Genomic DNA, 21,949 nt, shown 5'->3' with positions numbered 1-21,949 from the left:
TAAGATATATGGTGGAAAGAGGGAATGATATATCAATCCTAGAACATCATTGCAGAAGTTCGATAGTGTTCAAAGTCAAAGGCAGTATTCAAAATCACTTTCCCGTTATAAAATACTATGCGGTAATTTGTAGTTAGAGTTATTCACTATGTTTTCCTCAATCCAGGCCAAACTATCAGTTTAAACCATTACCATACCTAACTACAGCAAATCAGATGTTGATTTATCGTAAAGAATACCACAGCTAAAGACAAAATGTCAAGCTGCATGAATATGTCAGTCGCATATAACACAAAAGAGTGAAGACGCAGATTCGCAATCATTGCAGCGTTCCGATTTCAATGAAATTTTTCTAGCTGATAGAGGACATACATGTATTATTTGTGATGACAGAAATTTTTGCCATGGTGCATGTTTTCTATTTTTTTTTAATCATTTTTAAGAGTTGTGATGTGGTTATTAGAGATTACTGCAGAAGTCCCTTACTAACCGTTGTAAACGGATCATTAATGAAAGAACAACCATGTAGATACATATAAGGCCTAGGGGGAAATTGTGAGGTAGGTATGACCTTGACGGTAGCCATCTTGAAATTCGCCATTTTGAATTAAGGTCAAGTCTTTTAAATGGGAATAGTGTAATATGATACATAATTTAGGGCTAGAATTTAATCAGGAAGACAATGGTGAAGCTAGTTTTAAGATACACCCATTTGGGGAAAAGTTACAGGGATTTAATTTTCCACCTACTACGTGCAAAAGTCCCTTACCTCCACTTCTAACCCGCGTATTAATGATAATAAGTGGATAAAAGCTTGGGTAATACATATTATGCCTAGATGGAAGTGATTATGGTAAGGGTATCTATGACGGCAACCATCTTGAAATACGTCATTTTGAATTAAAGTGAAGTTTGGAAAATGAAAATCATAGCATGTGGCACCTCATTTTAATAACAAATTTTACCAGAAAGCCAGTGGTATGCTTATTTTGTTCTATTGTTAACCAGTATGACTTTAGGACTGCTTCTAATGTGTACCAAACGTCCATTATTCGATCTTTCAAATTGGCCACACTCCTAATTTTCACCGCATGTTTTAAGATTCCAACTGGCACTTCGCAATTGTTGCCATGGCTCATGTTTTCTAAATTTATTATATTTTTTAAGAGTTGCGATTTGTCAGTTCGGGAATAGTGTTGGGATAAGCATCCAGTAATCTTTCTGAATTTTGGAGAATTGCAATGTAATTATTTATTTTAAACGATAATACATGAAGAACCTATGAACCTATGTGACGAAAGGAAATACAAATTAAATTATAAGAAATTGATGTTATACAAACACAAAATTATCAGGAAATGTAGCCTACATGTTGCGCAAACAACAAACAATAAAATATTTTTAATAAATACTGTACAACTTCAAAGGAACAGCAGCAAAGATAGAAAATATCAAAGAGGCATAATATGACTGTTCCCAAAAAATTGTTTGCACCATGAACATAATATGAAAACAGGTAACTTTTTATAAAGAGTGTAACTTAATTGAGTTCCTGATCAATGCTGATTATAAATCCTACAAACATGAATCATTGACAACAATCGTTAGAAAACGAATGACTTTTCTGTCTGACTAGCTAAAAAATTACCATAGAAAATAAATAAATAAATAAATATACAATAAAGAAATAAATATAAAACCAAACAAAAGACTCTTGACTTACACAACAATCATATTTCGTTTTCCTATTGAAGTAAATTTTCATTTGAGTTTTCGTCTCATCTACTATACAAGCTACGTCTTCGGTATTACCTGAATGCAAAGTTGGAGTTGTTTCGTTGTGCGATGATCCATGTCAGTAAACGAGTTTTTGAAGGGCAGGTATAGGAAATAAATAATTACATGGCAAGTCTTCAAAATTCAGAAAGATTGCTGGATGCCTATACCAACATTATTCATGAAATCGCAACTCTTAAGAAATGTAATAAATTTAGAAAACATGAGCTATGGCAACAAGTGCAAAGTGCCAGTTGGAAACTTAAATTCAAAATGGTGGATTTGAAGATGGCTGCTGTCAAGGATATCCCTACCGTATCACTTCCCTCTAGGCATAATATGTATTACCGAAGCTTTTATCCACTTATTATCATTAATACGCGGGTTAGAAGCGGAGGTAAGGGACTTTTGCACGAGGTAAGTGAACAATTAAATGCATGTGACTTTTCCCCAAATGGTCGTACCTTAAAACTAGCTTCACCATTGTCTTCCTGATTAAATTCTAGCCCTAAATTATGTATCATGTTACACTATTCCCATTTAAAAAACTTAAACTTAATTAAAAATGGCGGATTTCAAAATGGGTGCCGTCAAGGTCATATCTACCATACAACTTCCCCCTAGGCTTTATATGTATCTGCATGGTTGTTCTTTCATTAACGCTCCGTTTACAAAGGATAGTAAGGGACTTCTGCAGTAATCTCTAATAACCACATCACAACTCTTAAAAATTATTTTTTTTAAAATAGAAAACATGCACCATGGCAAAAATTTCTATCATCACAAAAAATGAATATATGTCCTCTATCAGCAAAACAAAAATTTATTGAAATCGGAGCCGGACAATTGGGTGATGTCCCTTGTCAGCAGAGTTAATTGAGGGACGTAAAATTCAAAGATTTCATTTCAGCAGAATGTAATATGACTGTGTCAATTCTACACAATGGTTCTGTGTTATCCGAGTTATGTTAAGTTTGTACACAACGCTGGTGCTAATTTAACTACATCACACTTTCGAGTAAAGTGTTAAGATAATACTCCCATAACGATGAGGAGTCATTGATATACAGTTCTCAGACAATTAGTTTCACATAAACATTTGTTTCTTATTAAACCGACATGACTCTTATGAAGGATAATCAGGTGTGGTATAAATTATTTATAAGTGGTTACGAAAAACGACACAGTCAGCGACGAAGAGAAACATCGTGAACATAGCAGCAACGAATGGCAGCATTTCTACTCATGTAAATGTTATAGAATTCATACACTCACGATCTTTTTCTGGAAAGATTACAGGCAATATCATACGTTGTTCGTCACTTGATATAGATGTCAAATATACCGCTTTGCTCATCGCAAAAAATAAATACTAATATAAATTCCAAATTTCAGTTACTTATATATTTACGAGGGTAAACCAATAAGTAACTGCAATATTTTTCTATTACTTTTCAGGGCGCCTCTACGCCATTGTGTGCTCATCAGATGCTAGGTGTCACCGCTGGCTTCACCTGTGGTAGGTTACAGCATTGTCACATCAGTCTGTTGTGCACCGTTGTGAAGTAAAGATGAGAATGAAAGATGAGGAAAGACCAGGGCGTTCAGGTCCACTCTCTGTGTGCACCAAAGAAGAACAGCGCTCTGCCATCCGTTTCGTGTGATGAGCAAAAATTCACAGAAGACTTTCAGCACAATACGGGGATAATGTGTTGCCACAGTTAAGTGTTTACCAGTGGTAGAACAGCATAGAAGTGGTAGAACGAGCGTGAAAGATGAGGAAAGAGCAGGGCGTTCAGGTACAGCAATAACTGATGACATTATTGAACTAGTTTGTGTCTTGATTCTAGTGACTGTTGATGAAGTGGCAATCCATATGCAGACTAGTCATGGTTCTGCGTATGACATCATGCATAACAGGCTCAATTTTCAGAAAGTCTGTGCGAGATGGGTTCCGAAGAAATTCGACGAAGAGTACAAGCGAAACTATGTGAGAAGAAATTCAAGAGTCAACCTTCTGCAGGGAAAGTGATGCTCACAGTGTTTTGGGACTTACAAGGGCCAATCCTGGAAAGATGGATTACCTGGATTACCTGTAAAGGGGTCAACAATAAACACTGAAAGATACAGTGATAAGCTGGTAAGCAAGTTGGAGCCTACAGTTTGTAATAAACGCAGAGGCATTTTTGTGTTGCATGGCAATGCGCGTCCACATATCCCCGTCGAATTACCATATGTTTGGTCCACTTAAAGATGATCTCAGAGGCCGCCTATTAAGCTCCGATCAATAGGTGAAGGAAGGGGTGCATTCATGTTTTGTTGTGCACCCAAAAACCTTTTTTGCAGAGAGTATCGGAAAGCTTGAGCAAAGGTGGACCAGGTGCATTGAAAAGCAGGGTGACTATTTTGAAAAGTGATATGAATGAAAACATTGTACTCTTGTGGTAATAAATAATGAAAATTGATTGCAGATATTTGTTCACTTACCCTCATATTATATCCTTGGAAGGCATGCCATCAGTTTACGTGTATCTGTTTGATACACAGAACTTCAAGCTGGCAGTGATACCTTTGCTAAATCAATGTCCTAAGCAAATAAAAGATCTCGCTAACCACTGACAATTAATACAGTTATTAATATTGTTAGTATCTCATGGATTGCGTTCACCATGTTAGCTGGGAGGTTACAAACAGCATATGGTGTGCATATAGAAGGATTGTAATTGCGCTATTCCTATTTCGGCGATCGCCACGATGTTATTTTGACACCGCTTAACACCATCTCTTGTCAAATTGATATCAGCAGGATTGTTAACTCCAACACTGGACCCTTGGTGTTAAAATAATACGCAAAGTGGTTGTCATGCTAGACCACTGGCGTATGTTAAAGTTGAATTGTTTTAACATAATCATTTTTAGTGTGTACGATTTCCTGATTTGTATTTCATTAATCTTCAATACTGTTGACCTGTTGAATGCCTGAGCTTAGCAGTATACATACAATCGTTTGTCACTGTAAATAAACTTGAAACCCTTCTTATGTTTGGATTGAATATTTCAGAATAGATTCTCTTAACAACATACTGAATCATTTTCTAAATTAACCTTTCAATATATACTTCTGCTTCGGTTACGAAATATGTCGTTAATATGATTCTTGTTCCTAATATCGTAGAATAACACTAAAAGTGTTATATTAAGTATCTCTATTGATAACGATATTAATTAATTAAACAGAATGAAATATTTGTATCAGTTGCTTACCTATTTCAAACTCAATGTTCAGCATAGGCTTCCTGAATTACAAAATAAGAAAAACTTAACTAACAGCTGTTCCAAGAATGTTTTTAAACGTATTTATATATCTTACAAATGAATTAGAACAGAGATATGTATATTAAATCACAAAATATATGGAAATGTATGGTGGCATATTTTTTGGACATATTACAAACAGCTTCGTCAATCTTCGCTATTTAAGGTACTTATTAGAGAACTTCTATTATTTTTCTGGGTTCTTCACGCTATCTTAGAGTGGAGAGAGAGAAAGAGTCGTTGTACGTAAAACATTCCTAAATGTTTCAAAGATTGAACGATTTAATTATTTACTTTGTGTAATTCACTTTCATCACTTCTATGTTTTCGACATAAATTAATAACAAATATTATATTCTTTACTTTTTGTCTTGCTTTCATGATTAAATTTGTTACTGTTTTTAAAACGTAAAATATTAACCAAATGCACTTTAAACCTAAATAGTTTCCTCTAGGTTGGAGCACAACAGATTGAGATATTCTAATTGCGTTACTTGGTTTCAAGGTTCTCTAAATGATTTGAAAAATGAGAGAGAATCTCAAGACCACTTAGGTGCATCTTTCTGCTTCAGGAATCACTTTACCTTTCGTAATAATTTGCGTCCATTGTAATTTGAAAATGACTCGATAAAAAGAGGTTCTCTGTGTATTCGATTGATCTTCACGCGTGGCTTTGATGTATGTTCCAAGTTTTTTTCAAGTTAGCGTATGTTCCAAGTGCCCCTATCGAGAGAGCGCAAAATGGTTGATCTACTATCATTAAATAATTGAACAACTGCTTGATTTTAACTGACTTAATTAATAAATCATCCAAGACACAGCCCAACATTATATAACTTACGTTTTAGTTTAGCCAATAAAATTATTTGATACGTAGTGATACGTAATCATTGAAATTGATAACGTAATATCAACTAAGAAAACTGTTTTTCTCAATAAAATGACTATTCTCTTGCAAATGAACATTTTCAATAAAATGACTATTCTCTTAACAGGATTAATATAATCGGGGAAAGTTTCCATGGTATTGAAGGAATAAATATCCTACCAGTAAGGATGGATGGGAATCACTGTTTAATACAAAATAACCCCGTGTGCTTCCCGTTCAAAATTCTAAAACATACTTCTTAAGATTTTTTTTTCAGTTCTGTACGATTACGCACATTCAACTTCATTCACGTTATGGGCATCTGAAAAGTGATAATGGACACAATTGAGGCCTATTCCGGAAGAAGGGCACATAGACCGTTTTTGTGAATGGAGAAAATGAGCCTTAAAAATTTTATTAGAATATATAACAATAACATAAGCTTGCAAATACCTGTTACAGGTTTTCTTAATATAAATGATCTGTTTGCCTAATAAATAGCTTGTATTAAATGAAAATATTATTTTATTTTAAATATTTATAAACATATTTGTATAAAATGTTAGGGGCCTTTTTCCGAAAATCCTTGTTGGTTGAAGAAGTAGCACACTATTAATGCATCACAATAATGTCTTTATTCTAAATAAAGCAAATATAAGCTATTACTCATGGCAATAGATGTATTATGATTTAGTCCTGTTCATACTCATTCAATATATATTCAATCCAGTTGTTGTCTTCAGCTGACAAGAACTTCATTATAGACCGAACATCTTTCTATTTCTGTTCGCTCACTCCAACAAAAGCGGCAAGCTTAGGGTCAATATCACTCAATTCTTCGATATTAGTTTTTGAAAGGTAAGAAGATGTTGGCATGTTGGCATGTACGTAATAAAACACAGCAGAACGCCTGATGCAGTGTACTTTATCATTACATATTACAGTTTTATTATATTACGGTGTCGTTTGAAGTTTTTGATGATGGGATGGAACGAAAGCAAGGATCAAGAGCTGAGTCCCAATCCTTAATCAAATCTTTATCCATTGTCAGTTCAAAAGGAGATGGATTCTGTCGACAGGTAACGACGGCTTCTAACTATGGCTTAGCAGATCCGATTCGCTCCAAGTTTTTTTTATTATTATTATTATTTTGTTTAGAACAAACCCGAAGTTGTGGTCGCACTGGCTAAACGAGTGTCCATGCACAGGATATAAAAATATTATTTCCACTTTATGAACTTTAGCCAACCAAGAACAACACTTTGTTATTGTAGTGTTTCTGTTTTGTCTACCTGTAGCATCTGACAACAATATTACTATTCTTAGTTCTGAAACTTACTGAGGTTCTTTTATAAACGGTCAAATAAAAAAAGAAGCTACCGCTGCTAGGGTCTGAACTCAGCTGTGCGACAAAACAGTAGTGCAAAGTCTTACAAAAACAATATCGCCAGTCTGCCAAAAATAAAGATATCGAGATGAAATTTTCACACCACCTACAGTATAACATGGTGGTTCGTTTTCAATGATTTCCGGAAAAAGGGCAGATAGGCCTATGTGCCCTTCTTCCGGAATAGGCCTCAATTACTCTCCTGAATATTTTTAGAACTACATTACTTCCCATTATTTGACCGATGACAATAAATAAAGACATATTTCAGCTCAATCAGTGTATTATGAAAACGCTTCGGTGTTGGATTTCAATGTTTGTTTTAACTGTAGTCTAATAGAAGTAACGTAACCCCTTTCACACTGCCAGGTCTTTGTCCTAACTATTGAAGAAATGATTCAGATATCTCTTAGTTTATCTGCAACAACATCAGGAAGATCATTCATCCCTTTGACATTAGTGAAGACGTTGATATTGTCAGCTATTGGTAAAATAAGGCTAAATCGATTTTCTATTATAGGTATTCACAGAAAACGCGTTGATCGATATAAATATGAATTTACTGAGGAAGTGTAATAAACACACAAGATATAAAACCAGATTGTTCCGGATTACAGGAAGGTTGTTTAAACAAAACATTTAATGTTGTTAATTGGTTTCTATTTAGCCCATAACACTTTTATCCCTAAAAGCTCGCAAGGAACACACAAGAAAAATACGAATCACTGGACGTGCACAAGTAAATCACAGTCAGATTGAAAAGAGTGCTCTGCAATACAAAAAAAAAGGGTTCTCTGCTAAAAGGAATCATATTTTGCTTGAATTGAGACTTCAAGAATTGGAATTAAGTGGTAACCCTGGTTTCAAATGCCAAAAAATCTAAGTGTATCATTTTGTGTCGTTTTCTTCCAATTAAAAATTTCAAAATTATATTTTAATGACGATTGGAGTTCCAACTGCCAAAGATTAAGTACGTTATCCTGTGTTTCGTTATCATTAATTTATATATATTGCTCTCCTAAGTATTTTGTATTATGTGATTTCTCTCAAAATGTTAATTTACTTAATTTTCGGGAGTTCTGTTCAATCTTCTTCCTTATTATTCTGGTCATGTACTTATTTTTATTTTATAACATGATTGATATTTAGAAGTCCTATATAATGAGTTTCAGTTTTCTTGAAATTAGAATTATAAATACAGCAACACAAGACTTACGTAATACGCGATTTACGTCAAGTCCCAGTTACAAAATAAATCTTGAAAATTGCGATATATGTAAAAATATTAAATTAATATAATTATATATGTTTCATACTTCTATAATTTATTTCCAAGTAAATATTGTCGTAAGAAGTTTCAATAATATTTTGAAAGTGATATGTGTAATAACTAGTCCAGTTTCGCACGAAATTATCCTTAAACAATTTAGAAATTCAAATTATGTGAAATTGGAGTTATTAAAGATCTACGGAATACATGACCTACGAAGCAACAATAAAGATGGTGCTCTCAGTTATTTTCTTACTATATGTTAAAAACACCAGGAAATTTCAAATTAGAAATATTTTCAAGCATTTACTTCACTGTTAAATATTATGCTTTTGTTTCAATATACTTTTCGAGGATTATCATAGTGACCTGATTTTACCTGAAAAGAAATCTTACTGGTACTTTTTGGTTAAAGTCATGCATATTATCTGAATTTACACTTGTTGATGTATATCGAAATATTTTTAATTACGGAAAGAAAAATATGTTGCACTAAACTGTCTTGGATTTCCGTTATATGTAGCACTAAAACCAACACAACATAAAACAAATTTTATATAACTGAAATAATTTCGTTACTATAACAGAAATTTAAAGTTTCTACCTTATCATCAGTAGTTTGTAAATCCGTGACTCGCTCTATTAAATTGTTGATTAACCTTTCAAATACACCAAGAATACGATAATATTAATATACGTAGCATTATAGAAGTGCGATTAGATCTTAATATGTGGCTAAAGTATCTATTTAGAATGAGAATACTTAATATTATGATTCTAACCATACTTCCATATAATATTAAGTTAATATTTTGATATAATACTAAATTAATTGCTCTCATTAAGTTGCAACGACGTTTAGCTCGCTATATTAAACATTTATCAGAGCATATTCTTTGTATAGGTTATTAACGATAGGGGTCTCCTTTTGCATTTTAGTGATGGTCTTCTTTCGGTGCAGTACAGTTCTGAAATTGAAATGTAATTCAATCTTCTTCATATGTTTCATTAAAAAGATTGCAAATTAAGAGACAAGAAAACCTAAAATATAGCAAACTTACCATTTTCAAGGTTGAGTCTATTGTCTTTCACTGCCGTGAACTCGGAATCCGGGTACGTTGTGTCTGAGTTATTATCCGAGGACGACGTAGACGCGTTCCTGCGATTATTTGCGGCAACTCGCCCGCGACTTCCAATCGTGTCAACATCTCCACTCCCTCCTCCCCCACCTCCTCCGTAGTCTTTAGTATGGATGATAGGCTGCCCAGTATTATGGGAACCTCCGTGGCTCTTGACGTCCCGAGACTTCTTGTACTGGCGACCGACGCCTTGGCCCGACTGCGAGTAGTGGGAGCCCATCGACGTTGGTTCTGTATAGATGGTGCTTCTCGGACTAGAATCTGCATTTGTTGACTCTAGTGGGTAAGGGGACGCCTGTCTGGTTAAATTAGAACCAACATACATGGCAGGGGAAGTGGAAGGGGGAGGAGTGGGGAAAGGGGTTGTGGGGTTGTCTGTTAAGTCTGTATCCGATGCAGTGCTCAACGGAGTCTCTGTTTGATAGATGGTGCCCGAAACGGACGACGGGTGGCTTGAAAACTCCGCACCTAGAAAAGACAGAAAAAGAAAGTATTAGAAACTTTCCTTACAATGGTTATTTTATCGAAATATGATCAAACACAAGTTACCTAATTCTTACTCACACAAATGTTCAACTTACAAGTGATCAACTTGGGGTTAAGAAGGCGTCAGTAGTGGATTCAGAAAGAAATTTTGGAGAGATATAGATACTGTAAATTGAGAAAGATTGAATGTATCATTTCAAACACTCAACTAATCTATATGTACAGAATTTTGGAGATGGTAAACTTCTTTCATGTCCTCTCTGAAGGTCTGTGTCTATTTTTGTAACGAGTGGTAATAATATTAAAATAGCCTTATTCTAGGTATAGGGTGAGCACAAAACAGTTCTTGATTTCCAACAGATATAACTTTAATACCTAAAGGACAATCCTGTCTAAATTTTTACAATATTTACATAAACTCAAAACGTTTCTGCTGATCCTGATTAGAATCACGAACACTCTATGTGCGCTCTACTTGTTATGCGGCAAACATTGAAACGGTAATCGATCCCCAATCACATATCACATATCCAATGTGACGCAGTTGAAGCTTCAGGAATACGCTCTTGAAGATCATTCAGGGTAATCCAGCAGCTAGGAGAGTCCTGTTGGAAGTTTGAGAGCCAGAAGGTTTGTTTGCTTTACCGAGTTCTACTATCTTTAGTATTCTAAAAAAAAAGTTGATCACATATTCTGAATCATGGTCACTATTGCGCAGTGGCCGCCATCTTGAATAGTCATTTCGTATTTCCTAAATTTTCTGTGATTGTTTTAAATACATGTAGCTCAAGCTGTAATTGTTGCAAAGTTATCAATTATGCGTCGTTCGATTTGTAATAGTATAGGCTTATAGCTGGCATTATTCACTTGTTATTAGTACACACAAGAGGGAAGTAAACGAGGTAAATTTTGAAAATTTTCCTTAAAATTTCCCTTTTACCGAATTTTTGCCATTGTTAGATGGCAATGCTGGGTTCTAGGCGAGAAAGAAAAATTATGGATATTTTCTGTTATATGTTAAATATATACTGAAATTTTTGCTTTAATTGATTCACTACCAGAAGAGTAATAAAATATTTTGTATTTTATGATTTTGGTCACTTTAACAAACTTTGGATTTAATAGAAGTACTTTTGTCACATTGAAAGACTACCAGCTCAGACTGTAACTGCCGCAGAGATACAAAAATATCTCGTTTTATAAATTGTTTGATTAGATGTAATATATTGTAATATGACTGACGCTAATTGGTAAAGGGTAAATTATATTTTATTAATCTTGATATTAATATTTTGTAAATTTTCATATTTTAAATGGAAATAAAAGCTCAATTCCCAATCTGGTGCTGTTAGATCGTTCACATGTGTAGAGCAATTAAGGAAGTCTCATAACAACTCAAAACTATGTCTGGATAAAACATTCTTTTAATAGGAAATATGACTTATGTTATGCAGCAATGTGTCAAGTCAATAACAAACACTTTCTACTTCGAGTCATGAGGAAATTCTTGAAAATGTAATTGTAAGCGGAAGAAATGACGCTACCAAAAACTAGGAAGAAAAGGTAGGTGGACAAAAGAGTAGTGAATTCGAGAAAGTTTTGAAGTGACCATCACAGAAGAAGGTTCGACCTTTCAAATCTTCACCGATCAAAATCTTGCTGAATACATGCTGGTTACGAATCGATAGCACACTTCATTACTAATTTCATTCACATCAAATTCTAACTTCTAATTTAATATGACAATTATTATTGATTTTGTCATAAGGCCACAGCACCAGTTTTGGGTAATTATCTGATCTGATATCTCCAGTTTTATTTATGCAATCAAAACTATCCATCTTAACAAATTAATCGCTCTACCTAAAATTAAATGGTTAAGTTTCGTTATGAGAATGCATTCTAAATTGCCTCTATGCTAACATGGTTATTATTACATGAGCTATGTGTGGATATAAATTGTGTATGTTGACGTCCGGATTTCGATCCAATAAGTTGGCATACGTTTGGACTAATGTAACATATGTGTTATTATAACTTACGACAAGAAAGTATAAGGGAAATAAATATAATATTATACTTGATATTTTCCTTTGATAATGTGGAAACACTATAAGATAAGTGGAATTACATGCCATTTTGATCTTAGAAATTCATTAAATATTAATACCCAATATTTAATTCACAAGTAAAGACATAAAGTTAAAAAAATCCTTAACACTTCATATTGTATAACTAAGAAATGTCCTCCAAATTTGATATTAAGTGATATTCTCAAACAACAATTTGTTATTCTTCTTACACAACAGTGCACAAATGTCTGATAAACTGACACTCTCATCCGAAATTTACACACATATTCTTCACTTTACATTTACAGAATGGACAACACGGTATTTGTTTCACTCTACAAGGGCAAACATTAACTTTTGCATACGTCTTACACGTAAGAGAGGAGACAAATTCAGGAGGTCTCAAATATTCAGTCGTTATTATAGGCTTAAAATACGCTTCTTCTTCTGTGTAACTATACTTCAATGGATTCAGTTGTTGGGTTTCATCCAGCATAGTCATCCATATGTAGCACTGAAGATATGCACGCTGTATATGAAAGACTATCGTTGATGATGGTGGACATAATTGAGAAAAGTTGATATGTTTTGCTTTATGGTATTGTTCAAATCGTACCATATCGCAGTATGTTTTTGACGAACCAAGTACTTTTGCGATAAAAAGCTTCGTATTTTGTATCATTCCTTCATTCAAGGGAGCAACTCCAAAATTGCTTAACAGTGTTCCCGATGTCATTGCTGTTTTAAGTGCCATAAGTTTTGTCCCAACCTTACTTGTATCACAACTAGTTAGACTGTGAACAGCAGGATGAACATATAAAAATGTTCTCCATCATTTTGTGAAGTGGTATGTACCTCATAGATGGTCGTGTGTCTTTGACAATCCACAGTTCTTTCAGGCCACATTTTTGATAACTCTCTTTGAAATGGTATAGTGCGGAAATCATAACATCTGGATCTACTGTGGCAATCATAACTCTTTCAATGGAATTAGTTTCAACCTAATGTTGGATGCATTTCGTGAGTCTATTAGTAACTTCGTCACATTCATAGTAAAACTAACAGATCCTTCCGTTAATTTCAGGTATAGCTTTGGGTTGTTTGTGACCTCCTCCCAAGCATAAAGATTTTGCTCCGACAATCCACTCAATGAACAGTTCTTGCAAACGTGTTTTGTTCTGTCTTAAACCCCAAAAAGTATCGATGTTGACAGGAAGGGGTACATTTGGGTTATTAGCAATTGCGTCAATAGGATCAATTTTTTTCTCCTCAGCCGCTCCTAGTTTTTAGTACTTTTCTCTTGATACAAATCAAACACGATGTCAGTGCGCAAACAACTTTCATGGAGTTTTAAAAATATCTTCCATGAGTAGCCAAAGTAGTCTCCAAACGTCTTACACATATGCCGTTTGACATAGACTTTTCGTGCGTACACCACAAAGTCAATCATCAATGCTACTCTCGTTTTCTGCGTTGGTAGAGAAGTAACTATATCATTCTTATTTAAAAAGTGTTTTTAAGTTCTTTGCTGAATTGTGTTTTATCTGTTTTCTTTAAGAACCCATCATCTGTTACAAAATACTATGTAGATGTAAGCTCGTATTTTAGTGGTGTCTCAATATCGAAACTTCTTGAACGTGCTATTTCTATGAATCGAATTGTATTTGTTTCTTGGAGCGCCGACTCAGTTGCAGACACATATCTCTTTGTCTTTGGAAATTGTTTATGTATGGGATCTAGAATACCTTTAGATTCCTTAATCAACCTTTCTTCAATGAAGTTTTTGTAGTTAGTATCTCATTTTTCTTGCATACTGAGTAAGTACTCAGCTATTACTTGATCAACTTTTGTTCCTGTTATAATGTTAGAAATTCCACAACTATCAACTTTCGAGAACGTATTCCTTCGTTCAAGCATAAGAGTTAACATCTCTGAACTATTCTGCTGCTCTTGAATTGTTAACGACTTTGAAAACTCGTGATGAAGAGCATATTCATCATCTTCATTATGGCCACAAAACTGTCTCAAAAAGTACGTTATGTTTTCTTTCTCATGTTTGATAAGATCGTGTTTTTTTCATCTGGTTACTCTGATTATACCTCCATACCCCTTGGCTGGCTTATTGTAGTGTTCTCTAATGCTTGATCCAATGCAACATTGCTAAATCTATTGTTACTATGTTGAACTATGAAATGACCGTTTTGAAACTCATTATAGATCAGAGGATGATCTTGTTCTAGTTTTAAGCAATCGTGATAATATAGAGTACACCACCATGCAGAATTTTTTCTATCAAATGAGAAGAAAAGTGGCAAACAGTCCCTTAGGCTGCACATATATTCTCTGTCCGCTCGAAATAAGTCTCGGAGAAGAGGAGCCAGTGGAGAAAAACTGCTCCCAATAAGCAAACACTTCACTTCTTTGTGCTCTACTTTCTGTAAATTTTTCAAAGTCCATTCTGATGGCATTCAGCTTTTCGATTTAGATAAACTTTGTTTCATACACTGATAACTGTATGCGTTTAACTCTTGAGAACAATTCGGAATACTTAGTTATATTAATCTTTCCATGAATGCCTTTCACTCCAATGTTTCCATTACTTCACAAAGCATTCCTATTGCTCTAACTCCTCTGCTATAGTGATTTCATTTCGAATTGCTTTCAGCAGTGCGTGAACCCATGGTTTTACTCTGAGTAAGATTTCCAAATCTCTACTGCCCTTGAGATATAGACCAATACAAGCAAGCACGACTTTTTGAAGACGAAATCCTTCAAGACCAAGAAATATGTTGGAAATTTTTCGGATTGAAGGAGCTGGATTTCTTTAGCTATATGATATACTCAGTGTGGTAATTGAAGAGGAGAAAGGGGGGAAATTCCCAGGCACCTCTGAATACTTCCCTGGAACCTCGTTCCCTTTGTGCTTTCCAGGGGGGACACTTGGTAATGACCCCAACCTTCATGTGTAATTACAAAAATTAAATTTATACACAAATAAAAATCCTAAGTTTTTCAACTTATCTGTATCGAAATAGAATCTACTCCGAGAAGTTTTAGTACAGTGCAGTGGCGTATTTAAGGGGAGGACTATCAGGCTCAAGCCCCTCCCGAAATAAATTCGATGGTTTTTCGCATTCCACGTAGGGTAGAGCTGCAACAATAATCCTTTTCATAATTTCTAAGAATTTCATTAACTTTCCATTTTCTTATGCTCTATGTTCACAAATAGACCTAATACTGTATTTGTCAAATTTCATTCCATGTAAGAACTATGTTCTTTTTTCTATCTTTCGTCCATTCTACTTTTCTTTTCCTTGGTTGTTACTTTCTTTCGTTTCTCCTATCATAGTTTTGACCGTTGTTGGTTGTGATTTGAGTCGGCCGTCGTCAGTAACACCAAAACTAAGAGAAGCTGATAAGCGAAACTAATGTTCCACACCAACTTGCATGGATATCAACATAATGGGACTTTAGTTATTATAGCAAAGGAATATTTACATCGTTTAGTTATAAAGAAAGGCAAATGTTTGAATTAAAGAAAATCAAGAAGGGGGAAATAAGCAGTACGGGAAATCAGGTACATCAAGAAGATGCTTTCTTTTTCTTCTATGAATAGAATAAATGGTTAAATTCACTGTTAAATTTTTGTGTGTTATATCACATAAGATTCACAAGGCTACAATTCTTGCCATTAAAACTGAAATCAGTATATTTCAGCTTCAACTTGTCTCAACATTTTCTTTCAGGTAAAAACTTACACAGATAAAACCGAATATTTCCATTTTTCTAAATTGAAATCAGTTAAGTTGAAATGAAATTACAAATATTCAACGTGTGCTTGTAGGAGTGTCATTTCAGATTTGCCTGGGAGGTAAGATCCTCCACCGACATACGAGTTTCACGTTTTTTCCTAGTACAGAATTAGTAGACAATTGATTAAAATATTAATTCTCAAACTCAGGTGGACAATACTCCCCCTTCTTCCCCGTATTGTGTATAGCCCTCCCCGAAACAAAATCCTAAATACGCCACTGGTAGAGTGAGTTATCCGAAACGCTGAAAAGTAACATCTCCTGAACAGTGAACAGATTGAGGTGTGTTTCAGTCTCTCAGGTTTAGTTCTATGTTTCGTTGGAAGCTATTTTACTGTGAACAATGGATATAAGATAGCTTTTAACGAACATCTGCTCTACCTTTTTTGTATAATACACCTCTTTTAAACTAGAAGGTTAACTACTTTGAATGAATATTCATAATAATTGCGGTTATGCATATTTGTAACTTAAATTTAACGTTAGTGTTCTTGTGATTAAACAAATTACAATTATGAGCACAACGCCATCGCAAAAAATACCCAAGATCCTTTATACACTTATGTACGTTAGAAAAACTGATTTTTCAAGTCCTTTGTGAGAAAAATACTGTGAACTGAGAAATTATAACCTTTTCCATATTGTACAGGGTATTTTCCTGCGAGTACAAGTTTCTTTTGGAATGTGTTGAGAAATTAACGCAGTCTGCAAGACAGTGGCGTATTTTATGGACTACCGGGCCTACCGGCAGCACCCCTAGAATATTACAAAATAAAGTTATAATATGAACTAAATTATATTAATAATTTTATAATTTAGTATCTTCTTTCAACGATAAAAGTTTCTGAGAATTGAATGTATTTAGAAAGATAACACTGAATTCTTTGCACGCAGCCTATCTCGCGAAGGTTTTTTCTTATTTTGAAGATTGTATAATAACGTGGAAACTAAAGTCCAATAATAATAATAATAATAATAATAATAATAATAATAATAAAAATAATAAATAATAACGTATAGGTGTTATAAAGGTTAGTGGTAGCCCAAGCCATCAAACCAGTATACGCCACTGCTGCAAGAGTACACTCTTAGTACAAGTATATTTTAGGTCCACACTAACTCCCCCCCCCCCACCTCGAAGTGCTTTAATTTCCAGACTGGATATGCTCCCTCGTCACACCAAGTGAGCTCTCTTCAACATTTAACTGGTGAAAAATATCTTGCAAATTATACATTGTTGTATAAATAGAGTCATACTGAGTTGCAGGATAGGGTAGAACTGAGGTGTACCGGTATCCCGTAATGGTCATGTGAGATGGATGTTCAGACAGTGCACTCATAAAAGCGTTTCTGGAGGGAATCTCAACTTCCTGAGGGAAATCTGCTTGAGGTACGTTGGATCTTTTTATGAAATCTTGAAAGAAATCGTATGAGATTCAAATTTCTGCCTGGCTGTTTTATTTCATTTGCAGTAATTAGGTCTCTGCTAGGAACAAAAGTACCGAGGATACTGCATCTTGTTTTTTGCTTTGTGTAGTACAATAGTTTTTGGGCATCTATATCTTTAGTTCATATGCGAAGACGAAGAGGTTAGCGGAAGATCGTGAAGCATGGAAGCTTCTCAGCTGCGGCAAGTGACCTGCCAATAAGGACAGGATATCTATGATGATTATATCTTTAGTGAGAGTTCGTGAAGTGGCATTAATGCCAACGTTCCCAGGTATCTCTCTGGACTATCAGGTTCTTCTAACGAGACATTAAGTTAATCATTCAGATGATTATCTTGAAACAAAACACGTAATGTGTCATGAGTTCTATCCATTCTAGAAAATGTAGCTTCTCTGTCTAAATTATCCATAGCACCTCGAACAGGTATGTCAGGTTTTCTTGATGGTGGTATGAGAATATGATTTCCTTCAGCCCTAATAATAGTACTGTTTACTAGCATTTGATCTTGATGTAGGGCATCATCACAACTACGGCATACTCCGTGACGATTGAATATAGTGATGAGAGGTCTGATGATTAATATAGTGATGAGAGGAAAGTACCAAATCACGTGTAAATCATTTCAATACATCGAGCTGCGCAAACATTGTTGGTTTCGTCACAATATTCCAAGAAATAGCATATTTATATACAAACTTATTTCTCACGCTGGCAGCCATATTGGATTACAGATGATACTCTTTGATATTTTATGGATATCTGCTATTAACCATAAACGTAAATACCACATACCACAGTTCGCTTCTCCAACACCAGTGGTTTGAACTGGACATGCGTTCGATACATAGTGCGGCATTTTGAACGCAATATGTCTCGTTTTTGAACATTTCGCATCTTTTCGTCACCTACTGATCAACATTCACGCCATAGATTTTCAATTATGCTTTTGTGTACATTTTGACGCTGCCATTTTGCACAGGGCTGTCCTAGAAAGTCGAGACTTACTCCATTTTCTTTCATTTAACAACAGCTTTGAAACTATGTGCTACTTAACCCCCCTTACCATTTAAAAATTTTGAGTAGAACATCGTCTGGGTCCCTGCGGGGGACCATGGGGAGAAGTCTTTTTACCTCAAAAAGTTTGTCCTTGAAAATGTTGGGATACGTGTTCACCGAGTTTTCCATTTACTCAACTGTTTTCGAACATATGACTCGGTTCAAACTATTCTGCCAGGTAATTTTTATGAGCTTTTACATTACAAAATATGTTGTAACTCACGATATCCCGTCCGTATAACTTTGGGATTTGTCTAGTTATATCAAATGTAAACACAATTGTCTCGTTCGGATCTCAGCGGAGCAACTTCGTGACCTCCCTTGTTAGAATTTCATGTTTACATAAAATTTTATCAAAATCGTTATTGCAATCCCTTGTTTCTATACGTTTACAGCAATTTTTGTAGCTGTAATCTCAAGCTGTATAGCCCCCTTTCAAAAATTTTAAAAAAATCATCATAAATATCCTTAGTATTGACATACAGGAAGAATTATTTTTTTCTCAATTAATGTGAAACTCGGCGTCGTGTTAGCAAAAAGTTATGCGTTTACCAAATCTGGAATATTATTTTGGTAAGGTACCGCCTTAAGGGGGCACAGGGGTTGAAGCATAAGTTAATGGATCTTTTTGAAGTTTCAAATTTTATTTTGGAAAGTCCAGTGTGTGTCACATTGATCACAAATAATGCAAAATTAATATTCCGATGCTCTTTGCATGTGCCAGTGACTGATATTGAGCTACAGCCACCCGTTCAACAATTACATTAAAAATTTATAATAAATATCCTTAGTAGGGATATACGGAAGAAGCTATATTTTGTCAATTACTGTGAAATTAGGCGTTGTGCTAGTAAAAATCTGGAATATTTTTTTGGCAATAGGAGGCACAGGGCACGGAGGGTAATTTGGTACCTTTGGGGTTCATAGGAGGAGGACTGATAGAAATTCCAAATTTTATTTTGGGAGTGCTCATGAGTGTCAAATTAGTTACAAGATACTAGTTAGAGAATTAATACTCCATTATGCTTTATGTACCAGTGACTAATATGTTACTACAGCTATCTTTGAAAAGCAACATAAATTCAATATGATTATTCTTACGCAAAAAACTCCTGGCAGAAGCATTTTTTTACAATGTGAAATTTGGCATTATTTTTAGAAAAAAATATTTGTGACAATAAGGTAATGCCCATATGTGGATTTATTTTAGAGGCGTGGACTCAGAATTTCTTTTGCTTAATGGGAGTGTGACATGGGTAAATTTGCATTTTTAGTTAGAAAATACTCTTTCGCTTGTACCTATGATGGTGCAGGCATCTGGAATTTTATTACGGCCATTCCTCCTTATTGGGCAAAATAAAACAAAGAATTGTCCAGAGCGTAGCCATCCAGATATGTTGGAGAAGGGGTTCACAGTGGCTCTAGTAAATCGCATTAATTCATTCATGTCTTGCTCAATCACGAGGGCATGCTGAATAAAGTAAGTTCATTATATCTGCCTTATACTTAGATTAATGAAATCTTTAAGCAATTTAGTTAATGACAACTGATCCAAAAGAAAAGTGTTGTTTTTACAAAGGGATACTATGTTTTCTTGGGTTTATGGTATAGCCTGACTCAACCTGATTCTTATTCCTCGCGAGACATTTGTGTTTACTACAACCATGTGTCCATAGTATACGATTTCCTGACGTGCTTATATGTGCAGCATACGAGTAGGCTACTGCGTGGAAAGTGGGATCATACAGTTTTTGTGGAAGAAGTACGGAAAAGATACGCTTTTTCTATTAATAAAGAGAACAATATTTTAATTTTTAAAATATTACTTCTCACTAAAATCTTTTCGTTCGTGGTACCTGCAGCATTTTCCATTGTCATTTTGTGTTCCGTTTCGAGCCAGTTTGCTTAAATGTGCAAAAAATATACTGGTGACTTTATGTGTGATTTTATGCTATAAGAAGAGACCAATTTGGTTTTTAAAAACGCAAAATTCTTTGATTATATTCCAGTGATGCCAAAAAATGAACCTATATTTTCAGTCTGTTACACTGACAGACGATATTCATTTACACTAGATTCGAAATTTTTAAAAAATCAAAACATTCTTCTACAATAATGACAAATTGCACATTAATTGTAAAGCATATTTACCTCCTTCATGTATGCCCTTGCTAAGGATATTTACCGTAAATTATGAGATTTTTGGAAGGATGACTGTAGGCCAATATCAGTCACTGGTACATGCAAGGAGCATCGGAATATTAATTTTGTATTATTTGTGATCAATCTGACACACATTGGATTTTCCAAAATAAAATTTGAATTTTTTATAAAGATCCAATAACTTATGCTTCACCCCTTGTGCCCCCCTAAGGCGGTACATTACCAAAATAAAACTCCAGATTTGATAAATGCACTTCCAAAACGTTTTGCTCATCCGACGCCGCGTTTCACATTGAGAAAAATCATTCTTTCCGTATGTCAATACTAAGGATATTTATGATGATTTTTTTAATTTTTGAAAGGGGGCTATAGCCCCATATAAATCACTGACCATTCAAGGAGCATTGGAATATTAATTCTGTGACATTTGTGAATAATCTGCCGCTCACTGGCATTTCCGGAACAAAATTTTGAATTTTTATAAAAATCCATCATCAGATGCTTCGCCCCCTATGCCCCCCTAAGGCGGTGGTTACCAAAATAACATTCAGGATGTGAAAAACGCATACTTTTTGCTACAATGACGCCAAATTTCAAATTACTTGACAAAAAATACCTTTTCCTCGTATGTCTCTACTAGGGATATTTATGGCGATTTTCTTATTTTTGAAAGGGGGCTATAGCCCCATATAAGTCACTGGTACATGCAAGGGGTATTAGAATATTAATTCTGTGACATTGTGAAAAATCTGACGCTCACTTGCATTTCCGGAAGAAAATTTTGAATTTTTAAAAAAATCCATCATCTAATGCTTCGCCCCCTCTGCCCCGTAAGGCGGTACGTTACCAAAATAACATTCCAGATTTGAAAAATACATACTCTTTTGCTTCATCGATGCCAAATTTCGCATTGTTTGACAAAAAATACCTTCTTCTCGTATGTCCCTACTAAGGATATTTATGGTATTTTTTATTTTTGAAAGGGGGTATAGCCCCATATAAGTCACTGGCACATGCATGGAGTATTAGAATGGCGGTGCGTTACCAAAATAGCATTCCAGATTTCAAAAACGCATACTCTTTTGCTACAATGACGCCAAATTTCACATTGATTAATAAAAAATACCTTCTTTTTGTATGTCCCTACTAAGGATAT

The 21,949-nt window shown here is 34.7% G+C and overlaps 1 protein-coding gene across 3 annotated transcripts in view; it reads right to left on the bottom strand.

The window, feature by feature from the left end:
- Positions 1–21,949, bottom strand: part of Ten-a (Teneurin-a transmembrane protein) — a 1,171,522-nt gene that overhangs the window by 1,090,521 nt on the left and 59,052 nt on the right. For all 3 annotated transcript variants that reach the window (XM_081752112.1, XM_081752114.1, XM_081752113.1), the window contains exon 2: positions 9,678–10,223. In XM_081752112.1, coding sequence (XP_081608238.1) covers positions 9,678–10,223 — 546 coding nt within the window. The remainder of the gene's footprint in view (positions 1–9,677; positions 10,224–21,949) is intronic.

The sequence above is a fragment of the Thermobia domestica genome, chromosome 3 (assembly GCF_964235325.1).
Source record: "Thermobia domestica chromosome 3, izTheDome1.hap1.1, whole genome shotgun sequence".
In the NCBI taxonomy this organism is placed as follows: Eukaryota; Metazoa; Arthropoda; class Insecta; order Zygentoma; family Lepismatidae; genus Thermobia; species Thermobia domestica.
Note: the sequence above shows the minus strand (reverse complement) of the source record. Positions and strands in the feature narration are given on the sequence as shown.